This window comes from Vombatus ursinus, unplaced genomic scaffold, assembly GCF_900497805.2.
Source record: "Vombatus ursinus unplaced genomic scaffold, bare-nosed wombat genome assembly UNPS02014801.1, whole genome shotgun sequence".
Taxonomy (NCBI): domain Eukaryota; kingdom Metazoa; phylum Chordata; class Mammalia; order Diprotodontia; family Vombatidae; genus Vombatus; species Vombatus ursinus.
Genome location: NW_020954579.1, coordinates 10,992,354 through 11,015,172, shown reverse-complemented (window position 1 = coordinate 11,015,172; position 22,819 = coordinate 10,992,354). Strand labels below are relative to the sequence as shown.

The 22,819-nt window shown below is 37.8% G+C and overlaps 1 protein-coding gene across 1 annotated transcript in view; it reads right to left on the bottom strand.

Moving 5' to 3' along the window:
- Positions 1–20,070: 20,070 nt before the first annotated feature.
- EFCAB3 (EF-hand calcium binding domain 3) overlaps positions 20,071–22,819 on the bottom strand; it is a 143,737-nt gene continuing 140,988 nt past the window's right edge. The window contains exon 40 of the mRNA XM_027872970.1: positions 20,071–20,538. Within this exon, the coding sequence (XP_027728771.1) occupies positions 20,209–20,538 (330 nt within the window). The 3' untranslated portion in view covers positions 20,071–20,208. The remainder of the gene's footprint in view (positions 20,539–22,819) is intronic.

Sequence of the window (22,819 nt, the reverse complement as noted above, 5' to 3'; positions counted from 1 at the left end):
CATGCAGGATGGCAGTGCAAAAGCTCAGAACAGAGATCAAGTCCAGTTTGGCTGGATTGTAGAATGCTGGAAGGGAAGTTATGTGCATTGAAGCTGGAAAGAGAGGTTGGAACAAGGTAATGAACTGTTTTAAAAAAGAAGCAGAGTACTTTATATTTTATCCTAGAGGCAATAGGGAGTAACTGGAGTTTATAGACTAGGGAAGTGACATGGTCAGATCTGCCCTTTAGGAAAATCACTTTGACCACATTACATAGGATGGACTGGAGTAGGGAGAATCTTGAATCACAGAGAACAGTTATTCGGTGATTGTTGTTATCTAGATGAGAAGTGATGAGAAACTAAACACAAGTGGTAAAGAAAAACTGTAGTTTAGGTAGTGTTTTTATTATATTGGCATAGCTCAACATTAGGTAATTAACTTTTCTCCAATTACTTAGATTTGTCTTTATATCTATAAAAAGTGTTTTGTAGTTATATTCATATAATTCCTTTATATGTCTTGATAGGTTGATTCACAAATAATGTATCCATTTTGTATTATTTCAAATATAATTTATTTTCTTCTTTTTGCTTAGTTTTGTTGGTAACATACACAGAGGCTAATGACTTTTATGAATTTGTTTTATATCTTGCTATTGTTTCAATTAACATTTTGTTTGACTTTCCAGGGTTCTCTAAATAAACTATTGGTCAAAATAGTGATGATTTTATTTCCTCTTTTCCTATACTTATTACCTCAATTTCTTATTTTTGTCTTACTTCTATAGCTAGTATTTCTGCAACTGTATCAAATAGTTGAGCTAACAATGGATTACCTCTATTTGCTTCTGATCTTATTGGAAAGACTTCTTGTTCTTCATTATAGAAAATACTTGTTCTTGAATAGATACTATTTACCATATTAAGGAATGACCTATTTATTTCTATGCTTTTAAATATTTGTATTTTTTAATAAAGTGGTATATTTTGTCCAAAGCTTTTTCAGCAACTGCTGATATACAATTTTATTTTTTAAATTAAGGTGTTCTATTATATTTATAGTTTTCTTAATATTAAACCCAACACTATGTATCTGTACAAATCCAACCTGGTCATATTGTAAAATCTTTAAAATATGTTGTTTTAACCTTTTTGACAATATTTTACTCAATATTTTTGTATGTATTTTCATTAGGGATATTGGTCTGTAATTTTTTATTCTCTTTTATGTTTCCTTGGCTTAGGTGTTAACATCATATTTGTAGAAGGAGTTTGGTGATATCTTTTATTTTTGCAAGCAATTTGTATAATATTGGAATTAATTGTTCTTTGAATATTTGATTCACTTGCAAATCCATCTGGTCTTGGTTTTTCTCTTTGGAAGTTCCTTTCTTGTTTTTTCAATTTATTTTTCTAAGATTGGGTTGTTTAAATTTTCTGTTTTGCATTCAGTTAATCTTCATATTTTATTTGTAATCAATTGTGTTGAAATATAATTGGGTAGAGTAATTTCTAATAATTTTTTTTATTTTTTCAGTGGCTGGCTTCAGGCTCATTTATCTCTGATTGCTCTAGATTTCCTGGTGCAAGGCTTCTCCCCAGTTCTGTCAGCTGATTTACTAGAGTTTGTGTTGGGTTCCCTGGTATAGGCTTTGTCCCTGACTGTGTATGACAAAAGCAGATGGCTGATGAAGAGTTGGAAGAAGTGATACAAATCAAGAAGTGGGGTGTGAGGCAGTGATGTCCAAGTGCTCTGGTTACAGTACCTTAAAGGCATCCAACTGTTGTTGTTCAGTTGTTTTTCAACTGTGTCTTGACTCTTTGTGACTCCATTTGGGGTTTTCTTGGCAAAGTTACTGGAATAGTTTGACATTTCCTTCTCCATTTCATTTTACAACTGAGGAAACTGAGGCAAACAGGGTGAAGTGACTTGCCCAGGGTCACATAGTAAGTGTCTGAGGCTGTATTTGAACTCAGGTCTTCCTAATTCCAGGCCTAGAACTCTATCCACTGAGCCACCTAGATGTTCCATATATTCACATATATGTTTATATGTGTTTGTATATACTCATATATATACACATATATATATTCTTTAAAAAAAAACTTTGTCTAGCAAAAATTCACAGTTTCCCATGAAATCTTTTCTTGTCCTGCTTTGTTTTTATTGATCATTATTAAGTTCAGAATAGGTCCCCAAAGTGTACCTAGGTCACTTTCTGTTGGGAGGGAGCTATTGACACAAAGATTCTAGACCTCTGGGGTTTTAGAGTGCCTTCCTTATGACCTTTCGAATTCCTTAGGTTATGAGATTCCACTCCCTTCACTTAGAATGGAGAAGAACAAATGCAGAGGCCAAGGACTGAGGCCTGTTTCTCTGGGCCATATGGCCTCATAGAGGAAAAGACCTCCTCCTTTTCCTTTACTGGACACTGTTAAGGCATCTAAGATGCCTGAAGAGCTACTGAGGCTGATGCTTTTTGAATGCCTCTGAAGCCAGTCAAAGAACCTTCCCTAAGCCACCCGGAATCAGTTATGGAATATCTAGGCATACTTTACCATCTCTCCAAGACACTTCCCTTATAGCAAGCTCTTCCACATCCTCCACATGGTTGTATTAGCCAAGGAAGCTGATATGGATTTTCACAGGCTTCAGGGATCCTTGCCCCCCCTTCCCCAATTAAATACTGATATAGCATAACATCTCAAACACAGAGAAAAATTAAGTGAATTTAAACCAAAATACACCTAACCACAACTGAAACTCTAGAATTCTCTTTTGGGGAAGGGCTAGAGTAAGCTTTGCTGGGGCCTGTTGCTTCAGGAATCTTTGGATCCTTTATTCTTACTTGGAAACTTAAAGAAACCTATGTCCCTGAGGGACAGAGTCAAGGGCATTGACTAAAGAGAAATTCATGCCTGGAGACGGGAGTTGGGAAAACCAGAAGCCACTCATACAAACATGGGAGTCAGTCAAGAGGGTATAAATAATCCTTCCATACACCAACCCTTCACCTTCTACCCACTGTGTTGCTAAAAGCTCATACATCCACTGTTTTAAAGTGTTAGGCAAAGTAGAACCAAGTTGCAGAATAACAATAGTGTAACTCTTGTGTCAGCAGCTCCCTTTTGACACAAGGGAACACAGGTACACTTTGAGGACCTTTTATAAACCTAAAAATCATCAACAAATACAAAGGATAGGATTTTATGAGAAACTGGGAACTTTTGTTAGGTAGAGTTTAAAAAAGAGAATATATATATATAATATGTATATATATATATGCCCATATATACATATATAAACACACATGTACACACACATAAACCTTGTTTTATAATACATGGTTCATCTTTCCTTGGCAATACAAAGATATTTATAATATAAACTCTTACTTATGTTTTTTCTTGTTAAAAATTCTGAACTTAAAAATCATCCAAGTCAGTATTCATTACATATAGCAGAACAAAAAAAGAGGAATTTTTATGAATCTATAAATCTCCATTTCATAAGTTGCTTAAAAAAAGTTTACAATATCTATGCATTACTTTCAAAAAACTTCCTTGTTGTCTATGTGTCTTCTGAACTTCCTTTTCCACTTTGTATATTTTATTTTCATTTATTTATTTGGACAATGCGGTTAAGTGACTTGCCCAGGGTCACACAGCTAGTAAGTGTCAAATGTTTGGTCTGAGGTCATATTTGAACTCAGGGCCTCCTGACTTCAGGGCCGGTGCTCTATCCACTCTACCACGTAGTGGCTCCACACTTTTTGTATTTAAAGAGTGTTTCAATGTCCCTATTTGTTTGCATCATGATTTTTTTAATCAAATTTTTTTTTCAACCACAAAAAAACTGCCTCATTTCTTTCCCATATTTCTCCTACTTAAAATGAAATAGAAGGAAAACAAAACCCATATTGTAAAAATGTACAGTATAGTAAAGCAAGACAAATTTCCTCATTGACCATGTCAAATTGTCAAATTGCCTCATTGACTTCATTCTGTGCTCAGCCTTTTTAAAAAATTAATTAATTTAGTTTTAATTTTCAACATTTACTTCCGTAAACTTTTGAGTTTTAAATTTTCTCCCCCTCCTTCCCTACCCCTCTCCCCAAGATGGCACTCAATCTGATATAGGCTCTACATATACATTCCTATTAAATGTGCTTTCACATTAGTCATATTGTAAAGAAGAATTAGAACCAACAGGAGGAACCACAAGAAGAAAAAAGAAAAGAGCAAATAGTATACTTTGATCTGCATTCAAACTCCACAGTTCTTTCTCTGATTGTGGATAGCATTTTCCATCATAAGACTTTTAGAGATGTCTTAGAACCTTGCATTGCTGAGAAAAACTAAGTCTATCAAAGTTAGTCATCACACAATGTGGCTGTTACCATGTACAATGTTCTCCTGGTTCTGCTCACTTCACTTGGCCTCAGTTCATACAAGTCTTTCCAGGTTTTTCTGAAGTCTGCCTGCACACCATTTCTTATGGAACAATAGTATTCCATTATCTTCATATACCACGACTTGTTCAGCCATTCCCCAATTGATGGGCATCTCCTCAATTTCCAATTCTTTGCGACCACAGAAAGGGCTGCTATAAATATTTTTGTACATGTGGGTCCTTTTCCCATTTTCATGATCTCTTTGGGATACAGCTCTAGAAATGGTATTACTGGGGCAAAGGGTATGCACATTTTAATAGCCCTTTGCGCATAGTTCCAAATTGTTCTCCAGAATGGTTGGATCATTTCACAACTCCACCAACAATTCATTAGTATTCCAATTGTCCCACATCTTCTCCAACATTTATCATTTTCCTGTTTTGTCATGTTTCCAAGTCTATTTTGAAGAAGTAGTCTCAATGGGCATGGCAAAGTAGAGAGAATGCTATCAGTCAAGAAGACCTGGATTTAAATGCCACCTCTGGCATACACACATACAATCCAACAGTAAGGACAGCTAGGTGTTGAATTGGATAGAGCCCTGGCCTTGGAATAAGGACGACTAATCTTCATGAGTTCAAATCGGGCCTCAGATGCTTACTAGCTGTATGACCTTGGGCAAGTCATTTAATTCTGTTTGCCTCAGTTCCTCATCTGTAAAATGAGCTGGAGAAGGAAATGGCAAACCACTTCAGTATCTTTGAAAAACCCAAATGGGGTCAGAAAGAGTCCAACATGACTGAACAACAAAAATCCAACAATCCATTTATATGAGAAAACTTCCCCTAGTCTTCCTCTTCCTCTTTTTCCCTGTGTTATTATTCCTCTTCCCCTCTCTTTCCATTCTTTTAAGATCAAGACAAAACAGAACAATTCGCAAGCCTTCAGTCTAATAGGACTCCCTTTATGACTCCCCTTCCTCTCCTATGATGATAAGGTTCAGAGTGGACACTTGTATCTTCTCCCTATATTAGATTGTAATCATTTTGTCCCTTATTTTGTTCATTCATGTTTGTCTTTGGACATTACATTTCAAAATTTCTATGTAGTTCTGGTCTTTTAATCAGGAATGCTTGGAAGTCCTCTACTTCATTAAAGATCCTAATTTTTTCTTTTGTAGTATTATACTTAGTTTTGGTGGGTAAGTTATTTTTGGTTGTAAGCCTATTTCCTTTGCCTTCTGGAATATCATATTCTAAGCTTTCTGCTAGGAAGTGGGTGGTTGCTAAATCATGTGTAATCCCTCAGCTTTCTTGTAGTATTTTTTTTTTTTAACTTGGAAGCTCTGAATTTTAGCTATAATGTTTCTTGGGGTTTTTATTTTGGAGTTTCTTTCAGGAAGTAACCAACAATTTTTTTTTTTCCATTTCCACTTTGTCTTCTGGTTCTAAGAGATAGGGACAGTTTTCTTTTATGATTTCTTGAAATATGTTGCTATACTTTTTTGTTATTGTTCATGGCTTTCAAATAGTCCTATGATTCTTAATGTTTTTTAGGTCTATTGTTTTTTTTTCTATGAAATACCTTACATTCAGTCTTTTGACTTTGTTTTAATATATCTTATTATCTCATGGAGTCATTTACTTCAATTTGGCCCATTCTAATTTTCATGGAGTTTGTTACTTGGACAAGGTTTTGTATCTTTTGTGCCAGGCTATTATTTCCCTCTCTAATTCTCCCCCCACCATATCTCTCATTTTCCATTTTATCCTCTACCTCTCTCATGTCATTTATAAAAACATTTTGAAAATGTTTAAAAACTAAAAAACTCTTGCTTCATCTCATCTAGAAATCCTAGTTGAATTTGTACCCTATCTGTGGTCTTCTTTGACACTTTGCTTGTAGATGTTTCGAAGTCATTTTCTTCTGAGTTTATGCCTTTAGCATCTATTTTTTTTATGGCAGGCATCTTCTTTCTTCCTTTGCTCCTCCTCCTCCTCCTTCTCTTCCTCCTCTTTATATTAGGACTGGGTTCTACTCTACATACTTTTGGAGGGAATGTCTTGCTTGATCCTGCTGTTGCTTTCCTTTTTTGGAGTACTGAGTTTTTGCATCACTAGTGCTAACTTCTCCACTCCCCAAAATCTCCCCCAGTTAAAAACAAACCAAAACCAAAACCAAAAAAACTTACTGGTGTAACAAGTAAAGTTGAGTAAAACAAATCCATACATTTACCATTGTACCGGCTGCGCCGACCTTGTATCGGCCGCGCCGACCCTCTCCTCCTATAAGGAGCAGGCTGCCAGAGTCATACTCACTCTCGAGTCTTCGGTCCTCAGCCGGATAAACACACAGAGACGAGCCATCGGGAGGCGCCAACACCAGAGCTTTATTCAGAGGCCATCACAGCAAGCCATCACAGCAAGCCCAAGCAGCAAGGCCAGAGCAACAGAGCAGGAGCCAAGAGAGAGAGAGCGCGTGATCTGACCATGCTCATCCTTAAATACCTACTTAGCCCCTCCTCCCCAGCCCGCTTACTAGCCAATGATTGTAGGGTCAGATACCGGAAGGGGCTGTCTGAGTTTAGCACACCAAGGGGGAGGGAGTGACGTAGGAGGCTAGGACCGGATACAGGAAGGAGGCGTCTGGGATTAGTGCATAGACAGAGTACGTGACCTAGGAAGTCAGGAAGGAGGCGTCTGGGGTCAGTGCTACACAAAGGGACCCAGGAAGTCAGGAAGGAGGCATCTGGGGTTGACGTTGCATATAGGGAGGGGACTAAGCAAAGGGAACTCAGTCCTCTGCCATCCCACTCCCACGTGGCACCGCCCCTTGCCTCAGGAGCACAAGCTCCGGCTACTTCCTTGCACCCAGCTTATCTCACATAGCACTGCCCACTGCCTCAGGGCTTCTCCATACCCAGCCCATCCCAGTTCACCGTGACTCTGCCTACCACAGCCCCTGCCTCGACTTCCAAAAATACCCAGATCTTACCCTAATCTTGCCACAGCGCCCAACTGGCAACTGCCAACATCAGACAGTCCCTCACATACCGTGTCCTAATATTTATTTTTCTTCTGCACTGTGTCCATCACCTGTCTGATGGGAGGTGGGCAACATAATCTGGAGACATGGATGGTGATACAGTGTTACTCAAAAGTTAATGAAAAAATCACAGAACAAAAGGGTGAGGTAATTTACCCAGTTAGGCCATTGTAATAAAAAATGGAACCCTTTGTTCCAAGGACTTTCAAGTCCTTGATGTTTTATGTTGTTATTATTTCCATTGCCCTTTTTGTCTTAGGTCAACCAAATATTGCTTTGGCAGAACTCGACAAAGAAAAAAGCTGCCCTCCAGATTTTCCCTTCATGAGTTGTTTCAGCCAGGGGAGAGCTGGTAAATGTTTAACAACCAACTCTAGGGAAAAAATGAATGAATGACATACTTTTAAATTTAATCTTCATTATTAACGTTTTCTCCATCACTTTCTTAAGACTAAACAATTAACAAAACAATAAATCAAGTCCTGATTTGCAGCATTTGCTGATTTCTGAGTAAATGCTGACATTGAAAATTTAACAATTGGCTCAGAGCTGGTCCAAGCTAGCTTTGGCGTAATCCTGGTGGTAGCTAAAAATAATTAATCACCTGGTGTTCAAACTTCTCTTGATGAGTATCTTGGCTCTTAGCCTGGTCAGTAAATGACACAGTCTATTATCAGACCTGTATTGAATGCCTTTACCACTTGGTAGAACCAGTTGGACCTTATGCTATGCTGGCATAGACTTTGAGACCCCAAGGTCATTTCTGTAAGCATGATGAAGCATCAGAGTAGGATTTTAATGGCAGTTTGATTATTAACTAACTCTCAGCAAACATAATTTCATCTTGAGCTTCACAGTAATCTATGAGGAAAGTAGAGCAAATATTATTACCATTTTACTGATTAGAAAATAGGCCCAGAGAAGTTCTGTGTTTTGTCCAAGGTCGCATAGCAAGTTAGTAGTGGGACCAGAACCCAAGTCTTCTGATTCAGTGTCCAATGTTTTCAAGAGACTATGCTGCCCCTTTGTCCACCATTTTGTATTGTCCATAGTATGGTTCATTTAGCACAGATAATCAAGAGGTGATTATAAAAGATTCCTTTCAGCTCTACTATTTTAGGATTTTATGTTTAGGACAAATATTATATGTGAGAGAATATAAAGTAAGGAAAAGTCAGCATGGAATAGAATTATTCAAGGAAGGCTATGAGATGGAAGTAATAATTGATTAAATCTCCAGTGAAAAAAATGAATAAAGTTGTTGGTGGACTTGGGAAGGAAGAAAGGATATAGTGTGAGGGTTGACACATAATCTGAAATCAGTAAAAAGATTTGTTTTTGTTGAGTTGGTTCAGTTGTATCTGACTCTTCATGACTCCATTTGGGATTTTTTGGGCAGAGATGCTGGAATGGTTTGCTATTTCCTTCTCCAGCTCATTTTATAGATGAGGAAACTGAGTCAAACAGGGTTAAGTGACTTGCCCAGGATCACACAGCTAGGATATGTCTGAGTCCAGATTTGAACTCAGAAAGATGAATGTTCCTGACTTAAGGCCTGGCATGCTATCCACGGTGTCACGTAGTTGCCCTAGTAAAGACAGTACTTGTTGATTAATTTCAGGAGAGAAGAACCAAGTGGCTTCTAGGGGAGAAAACAGAGAGATGAGCTTTAGCTGTATTTTAGTGGCTACGTATCAGGATGGGAACAATTCCTAGACTGTCTTTACTTCACAAAGTAAGACTCCCCGGCAAAATTAGTGAACCAAGGAGCTAAAATAGATGTGTAGAACTTATTTGAAGCCCAGTGCCTTTGAAGCTTCATATGGCTTAAACTCCTATGAAATATGAGATTTTTTTCATTTTTTCTCTAGATCAAAAGTTGGCAACATAAACAGGTATTCCTTGATCTCTATTTCAGCTAGTAGGCCCTTCTTCCCAAATTCAATAAATTTTTTATCTTTAACATCTCACGAGTAATGATGAACTCTCTTTTTTTCAGTCTATAGCCCTTGTAATTTGTTGCTGATATCTTATTTGTGCAGCAGTCTGATTCTTCCCTCCACACTTGAAAAATATACTGTTACTTTATTAGGAGATTGTGACAATTAGTCTTTCTTAAACTCATGCCTTTTGGAGCTCCTCCTTTTTCAGATTTAGGAGAAATTTTTTCTACCACTTTTTGTGTGGAGAAAGAATAAATCATAGAATTATAGATTAAGAGCTAGAAGAGATCTTAGAAGCCATTTGGTCTAAATACCTCACTTTACAGATAAAGAAACTGAGTTTCAGAGAGTGTAAGTGACTTGTGTAGGAGGATTACACAGCTGGTAATGTCAGAAACTATTTTTGAATTCAAGTCTTCCTGATTTCAAGCCTAGTGTTCTATCCATTACACATAATGTCCCTCTTTTTTATTTTATACATTGATCTTTCCTTTTTTTTTTTTTTAAAGATTTCTTTTCCTTCAGGATTATCTCCTTTCCAGAGGGAATAATTCAGGGGAAATTTGGACTGTGTGAGCGTACAGTGTCTACCTTAATTATAGTAGTGTACTTTGGGGAGAAATGCCTTTCAGATGAGTAGGGATCCCTCTGCTGGATGAATGGTGGGAATTCTTTTTCTGTTTGGCTCACTGGGTGGAACCTCTGGTCAAGTAACCAAAGGTTGAGAGCTCAATTGCTCCCCTGCTGCTGCCAGTAGTTGGTTAACTAGTAACAGGGCTGGCTAATTGCTTCAAGTTATTTCATTCATTTCTGATCAGTGAAAATTCCATGCTGTGTGGCTCTGAATGGAATGATTAGGGAATGTCCTTGGAAAGAAATTTATTGTTGTTCTTAGCCTAAGAGAACTGGGTCAGCCTTTCTAAGGACAACCATTTTCATTAGCACCCACATTTTCTTGTGTCTTCCGGATGGAGTAGGATGATACTTCAAGTTGAACCCAGTTGCTTTTTTCTTTGTCTTCTTCCTACTTCTAATCATTTTCTTTCACATGCTTCAGGAAGCTATCTCTGCTCCTAGAGTGCTTAATATGCCTCATATTAATTAACATGCACATTAATTCTCTTGGCTAGAATCTTGCCCTTAACCTGTTTGTTTACAACAATGTCTACAGCATGCTGAGTAACATAGATCTGCCCAGACTTGCCATGGTAATATTTATGGGACATTCCCTGCCCCAAATTGAGATGCAGTGAGAATGAAGAGGCTGAGCAGAGCCCAGTGTGTCTAGAAGATGACAGTGCCAGTGGAAAGACCATACTGATTCTTTGTAATTAATCAGAAGAAATGAAATAAGAGAAAGTAATACTACTTTAATGTAGGCATCAATTTTATAAAAAAATTGCAGGGAAAACTCCAAAAAACTAAAAAAAGGAAAAATCTGTTATACAAATAGGAAAATATAAATCTTAAGCCTTCTTCTTTTTAGGGAGATCATAAGCTCTTAGGAATGAATTATACTCCCAGAAATCCAAGGCCTATTGGCTGTTAGTCTGACAGGCTAATCGGAGTTGGTAGGCCTGTTTCTTATAGCCTCTTTCTGGTAACAGGAATCATAGGGGAACACTAAATCTCCCTCTAAGGAACTGGTTATTGTAATTTTTAAAAAAAGTAGCTTGCTTTTGAGCCATAATGGAATGTGCATACAAACCAAATCATCTTACTTTTGCCCTGAAAGGAAGAAATTCTGGAAGGGTTCTGGGGGAACCTTTCCCCTACCAGGCTTTAAAGCCACATGGTACTTTTTGTATCTTCACCTCTCGTTGTGTTTATTCTTTCTTGTTCTTAGGTGAGGGAGGCGGAATGATCTTGGGAGATTGGAAAGGTTGGAGGAGCCCCTGGATTTGCTGTGATGGGAGTTTAAGACAAAGACGGTTGTTGCTACCATAGCCAAGCCAGGAAAAGTACCAGTACAGCCCCGAAGAGTGACTTTCGGGAGCCAGTCCAGCAGTGAGTCAACCTAGCAGCTGAGGAAGTGAGGAAGTGAAACTATTGGTGGCACTGCATTTAGAAGTGAACTTGGTGGGATGAATGCTTTAGAGCAACCCTAGGGACTGAGGTAGTAGAGGGGAAGATGTGTGATCAGTTTGTTTGTTTTTTTTTTTTGGTGAGGCAATTGGGGTTAAATGACTTGCCCTGAGTCACACAGCTAGTAAATGTTATATATCTGAGGCCGGATTTGAACTCAGGTCCTCCTGATTCCTGGGCCAGTGCTCTATCTACTTGCAGTCAGTTTGGGACGCATGTTTATACTACTGTTTTTTTTTGTTTTTTTTTTTAGGCAATTGGGGTTAAGTGACTTGCCCAGGGTCACACGGCTGGTGTCAAGTGTTTGGTCTGAGGCCAGATTTGAACTTAGGTCCTCCTGACTTCAGGGCCGGTACTCTATCCACTGTGCCACCTAGCTGCCCCTATCCTACTGTTTTTACTATATCTTTTCAGTAAATATCCCAGTGTAGAAAATAATTGATGCTAATTGCTTATTGATGATATTGAGAAGATATCAACTGGTTAAACTGATAGTGGGGTATAAAGCATTGAATCCATGATACTGAGGAGATATATGTGATTGATATTGAGGGAAACATAACAGAATGGGAACATAAGCAGATGGTATTTGAAAGGATACCCCTAGAAGCCTGAGCAGAAGTGGTGCAATAGATAACGGCACTAGGCCTGAAATCAGGAAAACCTGAGTTCAAATTCCACCTCAGATACTTACTAGCTGTGTGATCATGGGCAAGTCACTTAGCCTCTATTTGCCTCAGTTTCCTCAATTGTAAAATGGAGTTAATAACAGCACCTCCCTTTCAGGGTTGCTGATAGGATAAAATGAAATAATATTTGTAAAGTGCCTAGCGTAGTGCCTGGCACATAGCAGGCACTATGTAAATGCTTATTCCCTTCCACTTCCCTTCCATTCTTTTTAGGTAACCAGGAAGCTGTGTCAAGGGAGGCAGGAACCAATCAAGTCCAAGGGACAATTTTGTTACTTTTTAGGGAAAACAAATTCCTATTGATGCGGGGGGTGGGGTGAGGTGGGGTGGGAAAGAAGGGAACCGTATCCCTTTCATAGGGAGGAATGTAGAATAAGTTAAGAAAGATATTTTGCAGTTGCTTTGTTATAAGCATAGATTTATAGCTAATTGGACAAAGCAGAATCCTAGTGAATGAAGAGGTGGTAGGATTATTTGCGTTGCCCAGATTGTCAACCTGAGTTTTTTTGTAAGCCTTGTTTTACTATAACAAGATATGGAGAGCCGAATGGATGATCCAGAATCCTGTTGGGTTGAAAGCTGGTTGGGCTTATCTGCATTTCCCAGAGGGGCAACCAGAAGAGCTTTGAAGTTCTTTAGTTTTAGGAAATTTTCTTTAAAGTTCTCTACTTATCACTATAATAGCATAATATTTTTTCAGTACCCCTTTAAGGGTGGTTGTGAGTTAAAAGAGCTTATCTTTACTTCATCAGTACTAGAGCAGGAGTGGATTTGCCCAGACCATCAGGAGAGCAGTGAGGACAAAGAGAAGAACTAGCAGAAAAGCAAATTTTTATGGTGTAGATTATTTTTGAAGGGATCAGGGATATCAAAGCTGTAGTTTAGTTTTGTGAGTTGTTCTGACCATAGAGGTTTACCTCACTCATTCATCTCCCTGCTAGGTTTTTAAAGTATGTACCTGTTCTCTCTCATAGACACTGTATGTTGGTGAGACTGTGCTAGAGTCCTATGTGTAGACTATGATGTATTTATTATTACTGCATTTACTTTACATTGATTATAATATCATGATTATTTTGCCGTCTTTAAGTTACTAAGTCTAGGAACTGAGGTAGTAGAGGGGAAGACATGCATCTAGTTTGGGAGGGATGTTTATACTATATCTTACTATACTATATGCTTATTGTATACTATACTATATACTGTATCTGTTTTTACTATATATTTGTAGTTAAATAAATTTTATATCCTTATGGTTAAATGCATTTTTTATGTTTAGGAGCTAATGTTTTCATCGTGGCTGATTTTGTATCAATAGGAAACACACTGGTAGGTGTTTGGGAACTACAATGGCAGGTAGTCAGAATGATTGCCCTACCAAATGGATCTACCCCTAGGACCCTGAAAGAGTTTGAAAAAAGTGACATTTGAGCTGAATCTCGAAGAGAACCAGAAATTCTAAGAGGTATAGTTGAGGTAGGAAAGCATTCCAGGAATGGTGGAAAGCTAGTACAAAGAAATTATGATAGGAAATGGAGTGTTACATGTGAGGAGCAGCAAGTAGGCTAATCTGGCCAGGTGATAGATTGAGTGGAAAGGAGTGAGAAGGATGAACAGGAGTGTGTAACAAGATGGAAAGATAGAAAGGTTCAGAAGCCAGGTTCTGAAGAGCTTTGAGTACCCAACAGAGGAGTTTTTATTTGATCTTAACATGGTTAGGCCTCTGCTTTAGGAATATCACTTTGGCAGCTGGGTAGAAGATGGATTGAAAAGAGGAGGAACTTAAGGCAGGGAGAGCAATTAGTTGGCTACTGCAGTAGATTAAGGAAGAGGCAATGAGTGCCTGGAGTAGGGTGATGGCTATATTGATAGTGAGAAAGGGATAGATATGAGCTGTTGTGGAGATTGAATAAATAAGACTTGTCAACTGATTGACTGCGTGGGGTGAGGATGACTTGGAGATTGCAGATTTAGGTGATTGGAAAGATGGTGGTGCCGTCAATAGAAGGTAGGAAGTCCAGAAGAGAAGTTTTGAGAGAAAGACAATGAGTTCTGTCTTGAACATTTATGATTTGAGATGCCTACAGATCATCCAGTTAAATATTTCCAAACCATTTGGTGATATGGAACTAGATCTCAGGAGAGAGACTAGGACTTCCACATAGATACTAGAGTCATCTGCATAGAAATGATAATTAAACCCACGGGAACCGATGAGTAGTCCTACAAGGGTCCTAGAAGTCTTCATCTCCTATGAGAATAAAAGAGAGATGATGCTTAAAATGTGTTTCTGTATCAGTTGATGGGTTCCTGTGAGTCCTTTGTGACAGGTTACTCTATCATGTTTTAAGTATTTGTCAGTGTCTGCTTTTGAGTCTTTTGTGTTTTAAGCATTTGTTTTGTGGTGGAGGAAATAAATATCTGTCCTGTATCTTTACTTCTTACACTGAGTACCTTTCTAGAAGGGACCTTGTTAATCCCTTCTGGGGAGATCCTAGATATGAACTTTGCTTAGGAACTTTTCCCCAGAGTTCTCTTCTCAGTTATGGGTATAATGAGCCAGTAGTAAGTTCAGGAAAAAAGCCTGAACTCTGTCATTTTGGGGTCAGACTCCCTCAGGAAATGAACCTGCTGTTCTTGATGAGAAGTCGGGTGCCTTTATGCCAGACTGTATGGATCTCTAGAATAAAAACGTGCAACATGGCTGTCAAAATGATGATTACAGCCAGTGTCTGTTTTAGAGGATGAAAAGGTAAAGAAATTCTATGAAAATGAAAAATACTTTCTGAGATGATTCAATATAATTTAATACTCAGTAACTTCAATAAAAATGTGACATAGAGGACTGCAATAAATGTGTTTGAAAACATGGTTCAGGAGTTAGAAAAGAGAGAGGGCAGATACATGTAGACTAAATATGATATGATGAATATACTTTCTTCAAGAGAGTCAGTACCATTAGACATGGTAAGTATCAAAAGCACACAACAAAATGAAATTGATTTTATTTTTATAGATGGGAGATGATTGGGTATAGGTGTGAGAGTCAATTAGCTGTCTGTGTAGTTAAAGCACCAATTTATTAAAACAAAGATCAAAATCAGTACCAATCTAGAAGAAACAATAAAAATTCAGAGAAGATAGGGCATTTAATTGAGGCAACTTCAGCTTGTTCTATTTAAACAAGCTGTTGATGCTGAAAAATAGGAAATGGATAAAATGATGTTGTTTCTTAGGGAAGTTTTAACTGATGTAAATTAATTACCCCAATGAGAAAATCAAGCAGATGCCTTGATTTCCTTACTAAGCAATGAAATAGGGCAGCCAAGGATAATACTGATTTAGAATGTTTAAACTCATTTGTATAATCTTACAGAGAAAAGTGGTAGACATTGAGAATCAGTGGAGGGAAAAACAATTTTAGAGAAAGCCAAGATCTTTTTTTTTTTTTTGTTTTTGTTTTTAGGCATTTGGGGTTAAGTGACTTGCCCAGGGTCACACAGCTAGTAAGTGTCAAGTGTTTGGTCTGAGGCCAGATTTGAACTCAGGTCCTCCTGACTGCAGGGCTGGTGCTGTATCCACTGTGCCACTTAGCTGCCCCAAGAAAGCTGAGATCATTTAAAGATGAAACTGGAAAGAGGATAACAGATAGAAAAAATAGAAAAAAGATCCATAAAGGTGGTATTGTTTTTTTTTTTTTTAAACCACAGATTTCTTTCTATCAATGACAATAAAATTACTGCATTTGGGCTCAGCACCATAGTCCCCAGTGAGGAAGCAAAAGGGAAGAGAGCTCTGCTGGTATAGATACAGGGGAGGTCCATGCTGGAGATGTCAATTTTGAGAGTATTAAGGTATTTATTCTCAAAAAATATGAAAGAGGAGAGACTATCAAGTGCTTGGGGAAAAAAATGGACCTATTGTAAGCCCTTAGCCAAAAAAAAAAAAAAAAAGATGAGTGAGAAATCATCAATGGCCAACAATCCAAATGTCTTTTTTCCTATCTCTATAAAATCTTTATGGGAATAGTCTACACAAGAATCGAGCACATCTTTCTTTCTTTTTTAAAAAAATTAATTTATTTTTAGTTTTCAACATTCACTTCTATAAATTTTGAGTTCTAAATTTTCTCACCCTCCCATTCTCCCCTCCCTAAGATGGCATGCAATATGATATAGACTATACATGTACATTCATTATTAAACACATTTCCACATTAGTCATATTTTTGGTTTGTTTTTTTTTTTTTGGTGAGGCAATTGGGGTTAAGTGACTTGCTCAGGGTCACACAGCTAGTGTTATGTGTCTGAGGCCAGATTTGAACTCAGTTCTTCCTGACTTCAGGGCTGGTGCTCTATCCATTGCACCACTTAGCTGTCCCACATTAGTCATGTTGTAAAGAAGAATTAGAAAGAAAGGGAAAAACCATGAGAAAGAAGTAACAAAAACAAAAACAAAAAAAAGAGAGAAAATAGTATGCTTCAATCTACATTCAGATTCCATATTTCCTTCTCTGGATGAGGATACCATTTTCCATCTTGAGTCTTTTGGAATTTTATATATATATATATATATGTATATATATATGTATATATATATGTATATATATATGTATATATATATATATATATGTAATTTTTTTTGCTTTTTTGATGAGGCAATCAAGGTTAAGTGACTTGCCCAGGGTGACATAGCTAGTAAATATCAAGTGTCTGAGGCTAGATTTGAACCTAGGTCCTCCTGACTCCAAGGCCAGAGCTCTATCCACTGTACCACCTAGCTGCCCCTGGAATTTTCTTAGATCCTTCCATTGCTGAGAAGAGCTAAGTCTATCAAAGTGGGTCATCTCACAATGTTGCTGTTACTGTGTACAATGTCCTCTTTGTTCTGCATACTTCACTCAGCATCAGTTCGTGTTAAGTCTTTCCAGGTTTTTCTGAAGTCTGCTTGCTCATCATTTCTTATGGAACAATAGTGTTCCATTACATTCATATACCACAACTTGCTCAGCCATTCCCTAATTGATGGGCATCCCCTCAATTTCCAAATCTTTGCCACCACAAAAGAGCTGCTATAAATATTTTTGTACATGTCGGTCCTTTTCCCATTTTTTTATGATCTCTTTGGGATACAGACCTAGAAGCAGTATTGCTCGGTTAAAGGGTATGTACAATCATAGCCCTTTGGGCATAGTTCCAAATTGCTTTCCAGAATGGTTGGATCATTGATTACTGTATTGATTAAAGTATTGATTGCTTTTGTCTTTATATCATAGTCCCTTAACTCTACCTCCATCACAGTTAAATCCAATGTTGTGACAAAGAAAAACAATTAAGCAAAAACATTTAGCATGGGGACAATATCTGGCAATACATATGATATTATATCCTTATAGTTCGCTACCTTTCGGCCGTTAGGGAAAGGGGTATGTTTTATTTTCCAGTCTCTAATACTTTCATAGTCATGTTATCCTCCCCTTCAGAATGAACTCTCCTTTGTGACAAAGAAAAACAAGCAATAACATCCGATACTAAGATTGTGTTTGACAATTTGTACAATATTCTATCATAGTAGGCCCCCACTGCTTTGCCATGATGGGAGGGGTATGCTTTTTTCATTATCATTTCTCTGAAACATTCATGACTTTTCCATTATTCAGAGTTGAGTTCAATTTCCTTTAGTTTCTTTTAGTTATTCTCCATGCTCACAGTTTAACAGCACAGTATTTTTTTTTAAAAAGGTCAAAAGAGGAAAAATATTGAGGAAGAGAGAGGGTTGCCACCAACATGAATTGGACAATTAAAAAATAGATTCTCATTTGGTTTTCTGAAAGCGGAATTAGACTGAAGCAACTGTGAAGTCTCACCTACTTACACAAGGGTTAGGGCAAAGAGTTCTTTGTAGTCTGACTCATGGTTAGGCTTCATGGATAGTGGGCATATACCCACCTGTCTATACATTAAAAGTTCCTTAACCATGAGATTTTTCATTTACATTGTTTTAATTATTGCATATATTGTTTTCTTACTTCTGCTTATTTACCCGTGCACCCATTCCTACAAATCTTCCCAGAGAGAGAGAGAGAGATAGAGATAGATAGATAGAGAGAGAGAGAGAGAGAGAGAGAGAGAGAGAAGACATGGAGGTAACTAACATAGACAGCTTTCTCAAGAAGTTTAACCAAGAAATTCAGAAGAGGGTGTCCCGGTAGTTGGAACAATCTGCACTGTATTAGGCACTGGGATACAAAGGCATAAATGAAATATCCAGGGTGGCAAACCTGTGGCCTCAAGGCCACATGTAGCCTTCTAGGTCCTTGGGTATGGTCTTTTGACTGAGTCCAAGTTTTACAGAACAAATCCTTTCTTTAAGGGGATTTGTTCTGTGATGTTTAGATTTAGTCAAAGGGCTGCACTTGAGGACCTAGAGGGCCTCATGTGGCCTTGAGGCTGCAGGTTCCCCACCTCAGAAATTATCTCTGTTTCAAGGAGCTTACATTCTGTATGGTGGAAACAACATATACACCAATAAGTAAGGTAGCAGAATGCACTGAAAAAAACACTGTATCTGGAGTTAGAGGACTTAGGTTTGAATCCTAACTCTCCCACTTGTTACCTGCAATCTTAGGAAAGTCACTGGACTTTCCTGTTTCCTGATCTGTGAAATGAGGGGGATGGACCACATGACCTCTAAGGTCTATTTTTAAATCTAAATCTATTATCTAAATAATATTATCTTTGAAATAGAAATAAATCAATACATTTATATTTTTATATCCTATGCCTAGAATATATTTCCTTCTCACTTCTGCCTCATAAAAGCCTTTATTTTCTCCTCCTTTAAGATAGCTGAAACAGAATTTTCTAGGTGAAGCCTTTCCTAATCCTCCCTATGGCTATTGCTCTCCTGGTTCAGAGAAGGCACTTAAATTGTGTCAGTTGATTGAATCATCTTTTTCTCTCTCCCAGCATCTAGCAGAATGTAAGAGGCACTTAATAATGTGGGTTGAATTGAACTGGATCACTAGCATCATATTCATTCATTTATATGAACTTAAGATTGTATTGTGGTGAAATCAAAAGTGAGGCAAAGAACAGGATAGCAGGAGATGGACATATCAATGGTGATTCCAAAAGGGTCTTCTGGTCACTTTCAGAAATTTTGAGGCAAGGGTATGATGGTAAATATTTAATGACACTCCCTCCCCCCACCTCCTACTCCCACCCTGTATTCACATGTTTAATCTGTTAACATTTTCTCCATCACTTTCTTCACTATGGTCAGTGAACAAAACATTAAGTCAAGCCCGATTTGTAGCATTTGCCTATTTCTGAGGTATAAATGCTCACACTGAAAATTCAGCTCTCCTGAGCCCTTATGAGTTGGCTCTAGCACACCCTTATTTTCATAACTCATGATGGATTCATTTTCCTTGTTATAGGTCCAGCAATACTGTTATGTTCATCAGTCATAATCTGTGCCATTTCAACTCACAGATGGAACAAAGAAGCCATGCTTTCATTGGACAATGAATTTTCTTCCATCTCAATAAAGCAAAATTTATTTGTGTCTTGGATCCTTTTTTCTTTCTTTTTGTTCTCAAGTCTGAGTGATTTCTCTTTTTGATGCTCTCAGTGGCTGATGCTGGCAGCCTTGAATTAAGTCTTATTGTAATTGAAAGACAATTGGAAGTCAAAGAGGAAGAGAGAAGACAGGTCTAGTGGGTTATCCGTGGTGTGTATGGACAAACTGATAGCTTTGGCAAAGGATTGGAAATAGGAAGGCACTTGATGAAAGTAAGAGATGGAGATCTGCTTCATGGGAGCATGCTACATGATGCTCCATAGCCTAAAAAGAGTTCTGGAAGACTGAAATGGCTATCTAATTACTTAACAGTAATTCTTTCAGGAAAGGAAAGACATTTTTCTGTTTATACTTATTTTTTTATTGGGCAGAATTCAAAAGATGTCATTCATTTCCAGCTGATAAGAATGTATTAGACAAAACCATAACACTCATAACTATGAAAAAGTAGCTTACAGTGTGTTGTTTTTAGAAAACATAGCACCTTCACTGTGTTTGTCCTCTCAGATTTCTCTTCCTTTTTCTTTTCCTTCCTAATTCTATGTCAGATTCTGTGATGTGAGGGAAGGAAGAGAAGAGGGCTCTTGTATGGGAATATCTATTTGTTCGGGCATTATACAACTTTAAGTCTTTACTTGAAAGTAACTCTTGGCAAACATTCCAGGACCATGTGTAAGTAGAGAAGGTATCATAAAAGGACTCCTTTCCACTTTCTAGCCCAATCAGATCACCTCGAATTTTGCGCCAGAAGTTGAGCATGTTTTTCCGGTGCCCAAGAGAAACTCCCAAATGGTATGCATCAGTAGCTTTCTTTACCTATGAAAGGAGCAGTCAGACATTGGAAATGAATACTTTGAAAGAGAGACAGATAGGGATAGGAACAGCATTCAGTATCTTGAAATACCGGCTGTAATGTGAAATATATCAGAAAAGGAAATTTGTAGACTCTCAGACTAATAAAGCTAGGAGTGACTTTAAAGACTGACCCTACCATTTTACAGATAAGGAGATTGAGGCCTCGAGAAAATTATTTGTCTAGGGTCACATGGTAGGTTAATGGAAGAGCTAGGGCTTAAACCAATGTATGAGCTAATTTTAAGCTCCTTTTCAGTTCTCTTCTCTGCCTCTTGGGATCATGTTTTCAAGCCAGTCCTATTGGCTAAGGCCAGTGAGTTTATCCATTAATTTTTTTAACTTTTAAACTTTATTTATATTTATTTTATTTTAATTTACTTTAATCTTAACATCAAAAAAGGATATTTCTATTCATACAGCAGAACACACAAAAAGAATTCTATATGAAATTCATATATTCTATATGAAACTTCTATAGGTGAATCTTCATTTCCTACTGTTTGCTTCTTTTAAAAAAGTATGTATCAATTTTACATGTTACTTTCAAAACTGTTCTGCTTGCCTGTGCTTCCTTCTGGAGTTTATCCATTTAGTGAAAGCCTCTTTTGAAGGGTGGTGATGGAGCCACGACCCAACAGTCTATTTGGTGTGTTGTTGGAACATAATCTTTCATTGAATAATATCTATTCTTTTTTTTAATATTAAACATTTATTAATTAATTTTTAGTTTTCAACATTCACTTCCACAAGATTTTGAGTTCCAAATTTTCTCCCCATCTCGACCCTCCCCCCACCCCATGATGGTGTGTATTCTGAATACCCCTTTCCCTAATCTGCCCTCCCTTCTATCACCACCCCCTTCTCTTATCCCCTTCTATTTTCCTGTAGGGCAGGATAGATTTTTATACTCACTGCCTATATATATCTTATTTCCCAGTTGCATGTGAAAACAATTTTTAACATTTGTTCTTAAAACTTTGGGTTCCAAATTTTCTCCCTTCCTCCCTCCCCACCCATCCTCATTGAGAAGGCAAGCAACTCAATACAGGTTATTACCCCCTCCTTTAATCTGCCCTCCCTTCTATCATCCCCCTGCTCTCTTATCCCCTTCCCACCTATTTTCCTGTAGGGTAGGATAGATTTCCATACCCAGTTGAGTGTGTATGTTATTCTCTCCTTAAGCCAAATCTGATGAGAATAAGATTCACTCATTCTCTCTCACCTCCCCTCACTTCCCCTCCACTGTAAAAGTTTTTTCTTGTCTGTTCTGAGATAATTTACCCCATTCTACTTCTCCCTTTCTCCTTCTCCCAGTATAATCCTCTCTCACCCCTTAATTTTATTTTTTAGATATCACCCCTTCATCTTCAACTCACCCTGTGCCTTCTATCTATCTATCTATCTATCTATCTATCTATCTATCTATCTATCTATCTATCTATCTATCCATATAATCTTTTTTCCCTCCAACTACTCTAATACTGACAAAGGTCTCATGAGTTACAAATATCATCTTTCCATGTAGGAATGTAAACAGTTCAACTTTAAAAAGTCCCTTATGATTTCTCTTTCCTGTTTACTGAATATCTATTCTTTAAGATAGCTCCAGTTGCATTTTCTCAGTGAAGGCTTTCATGACCCACTCCAGCTACAGGCTCCTCACCAATTTTACACACCATTCCCATGGCACTGATCACAGACTGTCTTCCGTTGTTAGCAAAATTTATACACGTAGATTAGAAATCCACAGAAACAAGGACTATGTCTAGTACTCTGCTAGCTGGCACAGTAAATAGACTCTGAGCTTAGAGTCAGGAAATCCTGAGCTCAAATGTGGCCTCAGACATTCACTAGCTGTGTGACCCTGGGTAAGTCACTTAACTGCTGTCTCCCTCAGTTTCCTCAACTGTAAAATGAGGATCATTATATCATCTCCCTTCCAGTGTTATCGTAAGGATCAAATGAGATACTGTTTGTAAAACTCTCAGCACGAGGCTTGGAACAGAGTAGGCACTTAATAAATGCTTGTTTCCTTTGTACCTCCCATCCATAGCCCATACACAGTATAGCTGATGCTCAGTAATATTTGGCTAAGTAATAGAAAGAAGCATATGTGCCCACATGCTAAAAATATTTTATCCCAAGTTTAGAAGGTGGAACTGGAAAGCATTGATGCTGTTTTTCTCTCTGGGCAGTGTGTGTGTGTGTGTGTGTGTGTGTGTGTGTGTGTGTGTGTGTGTGT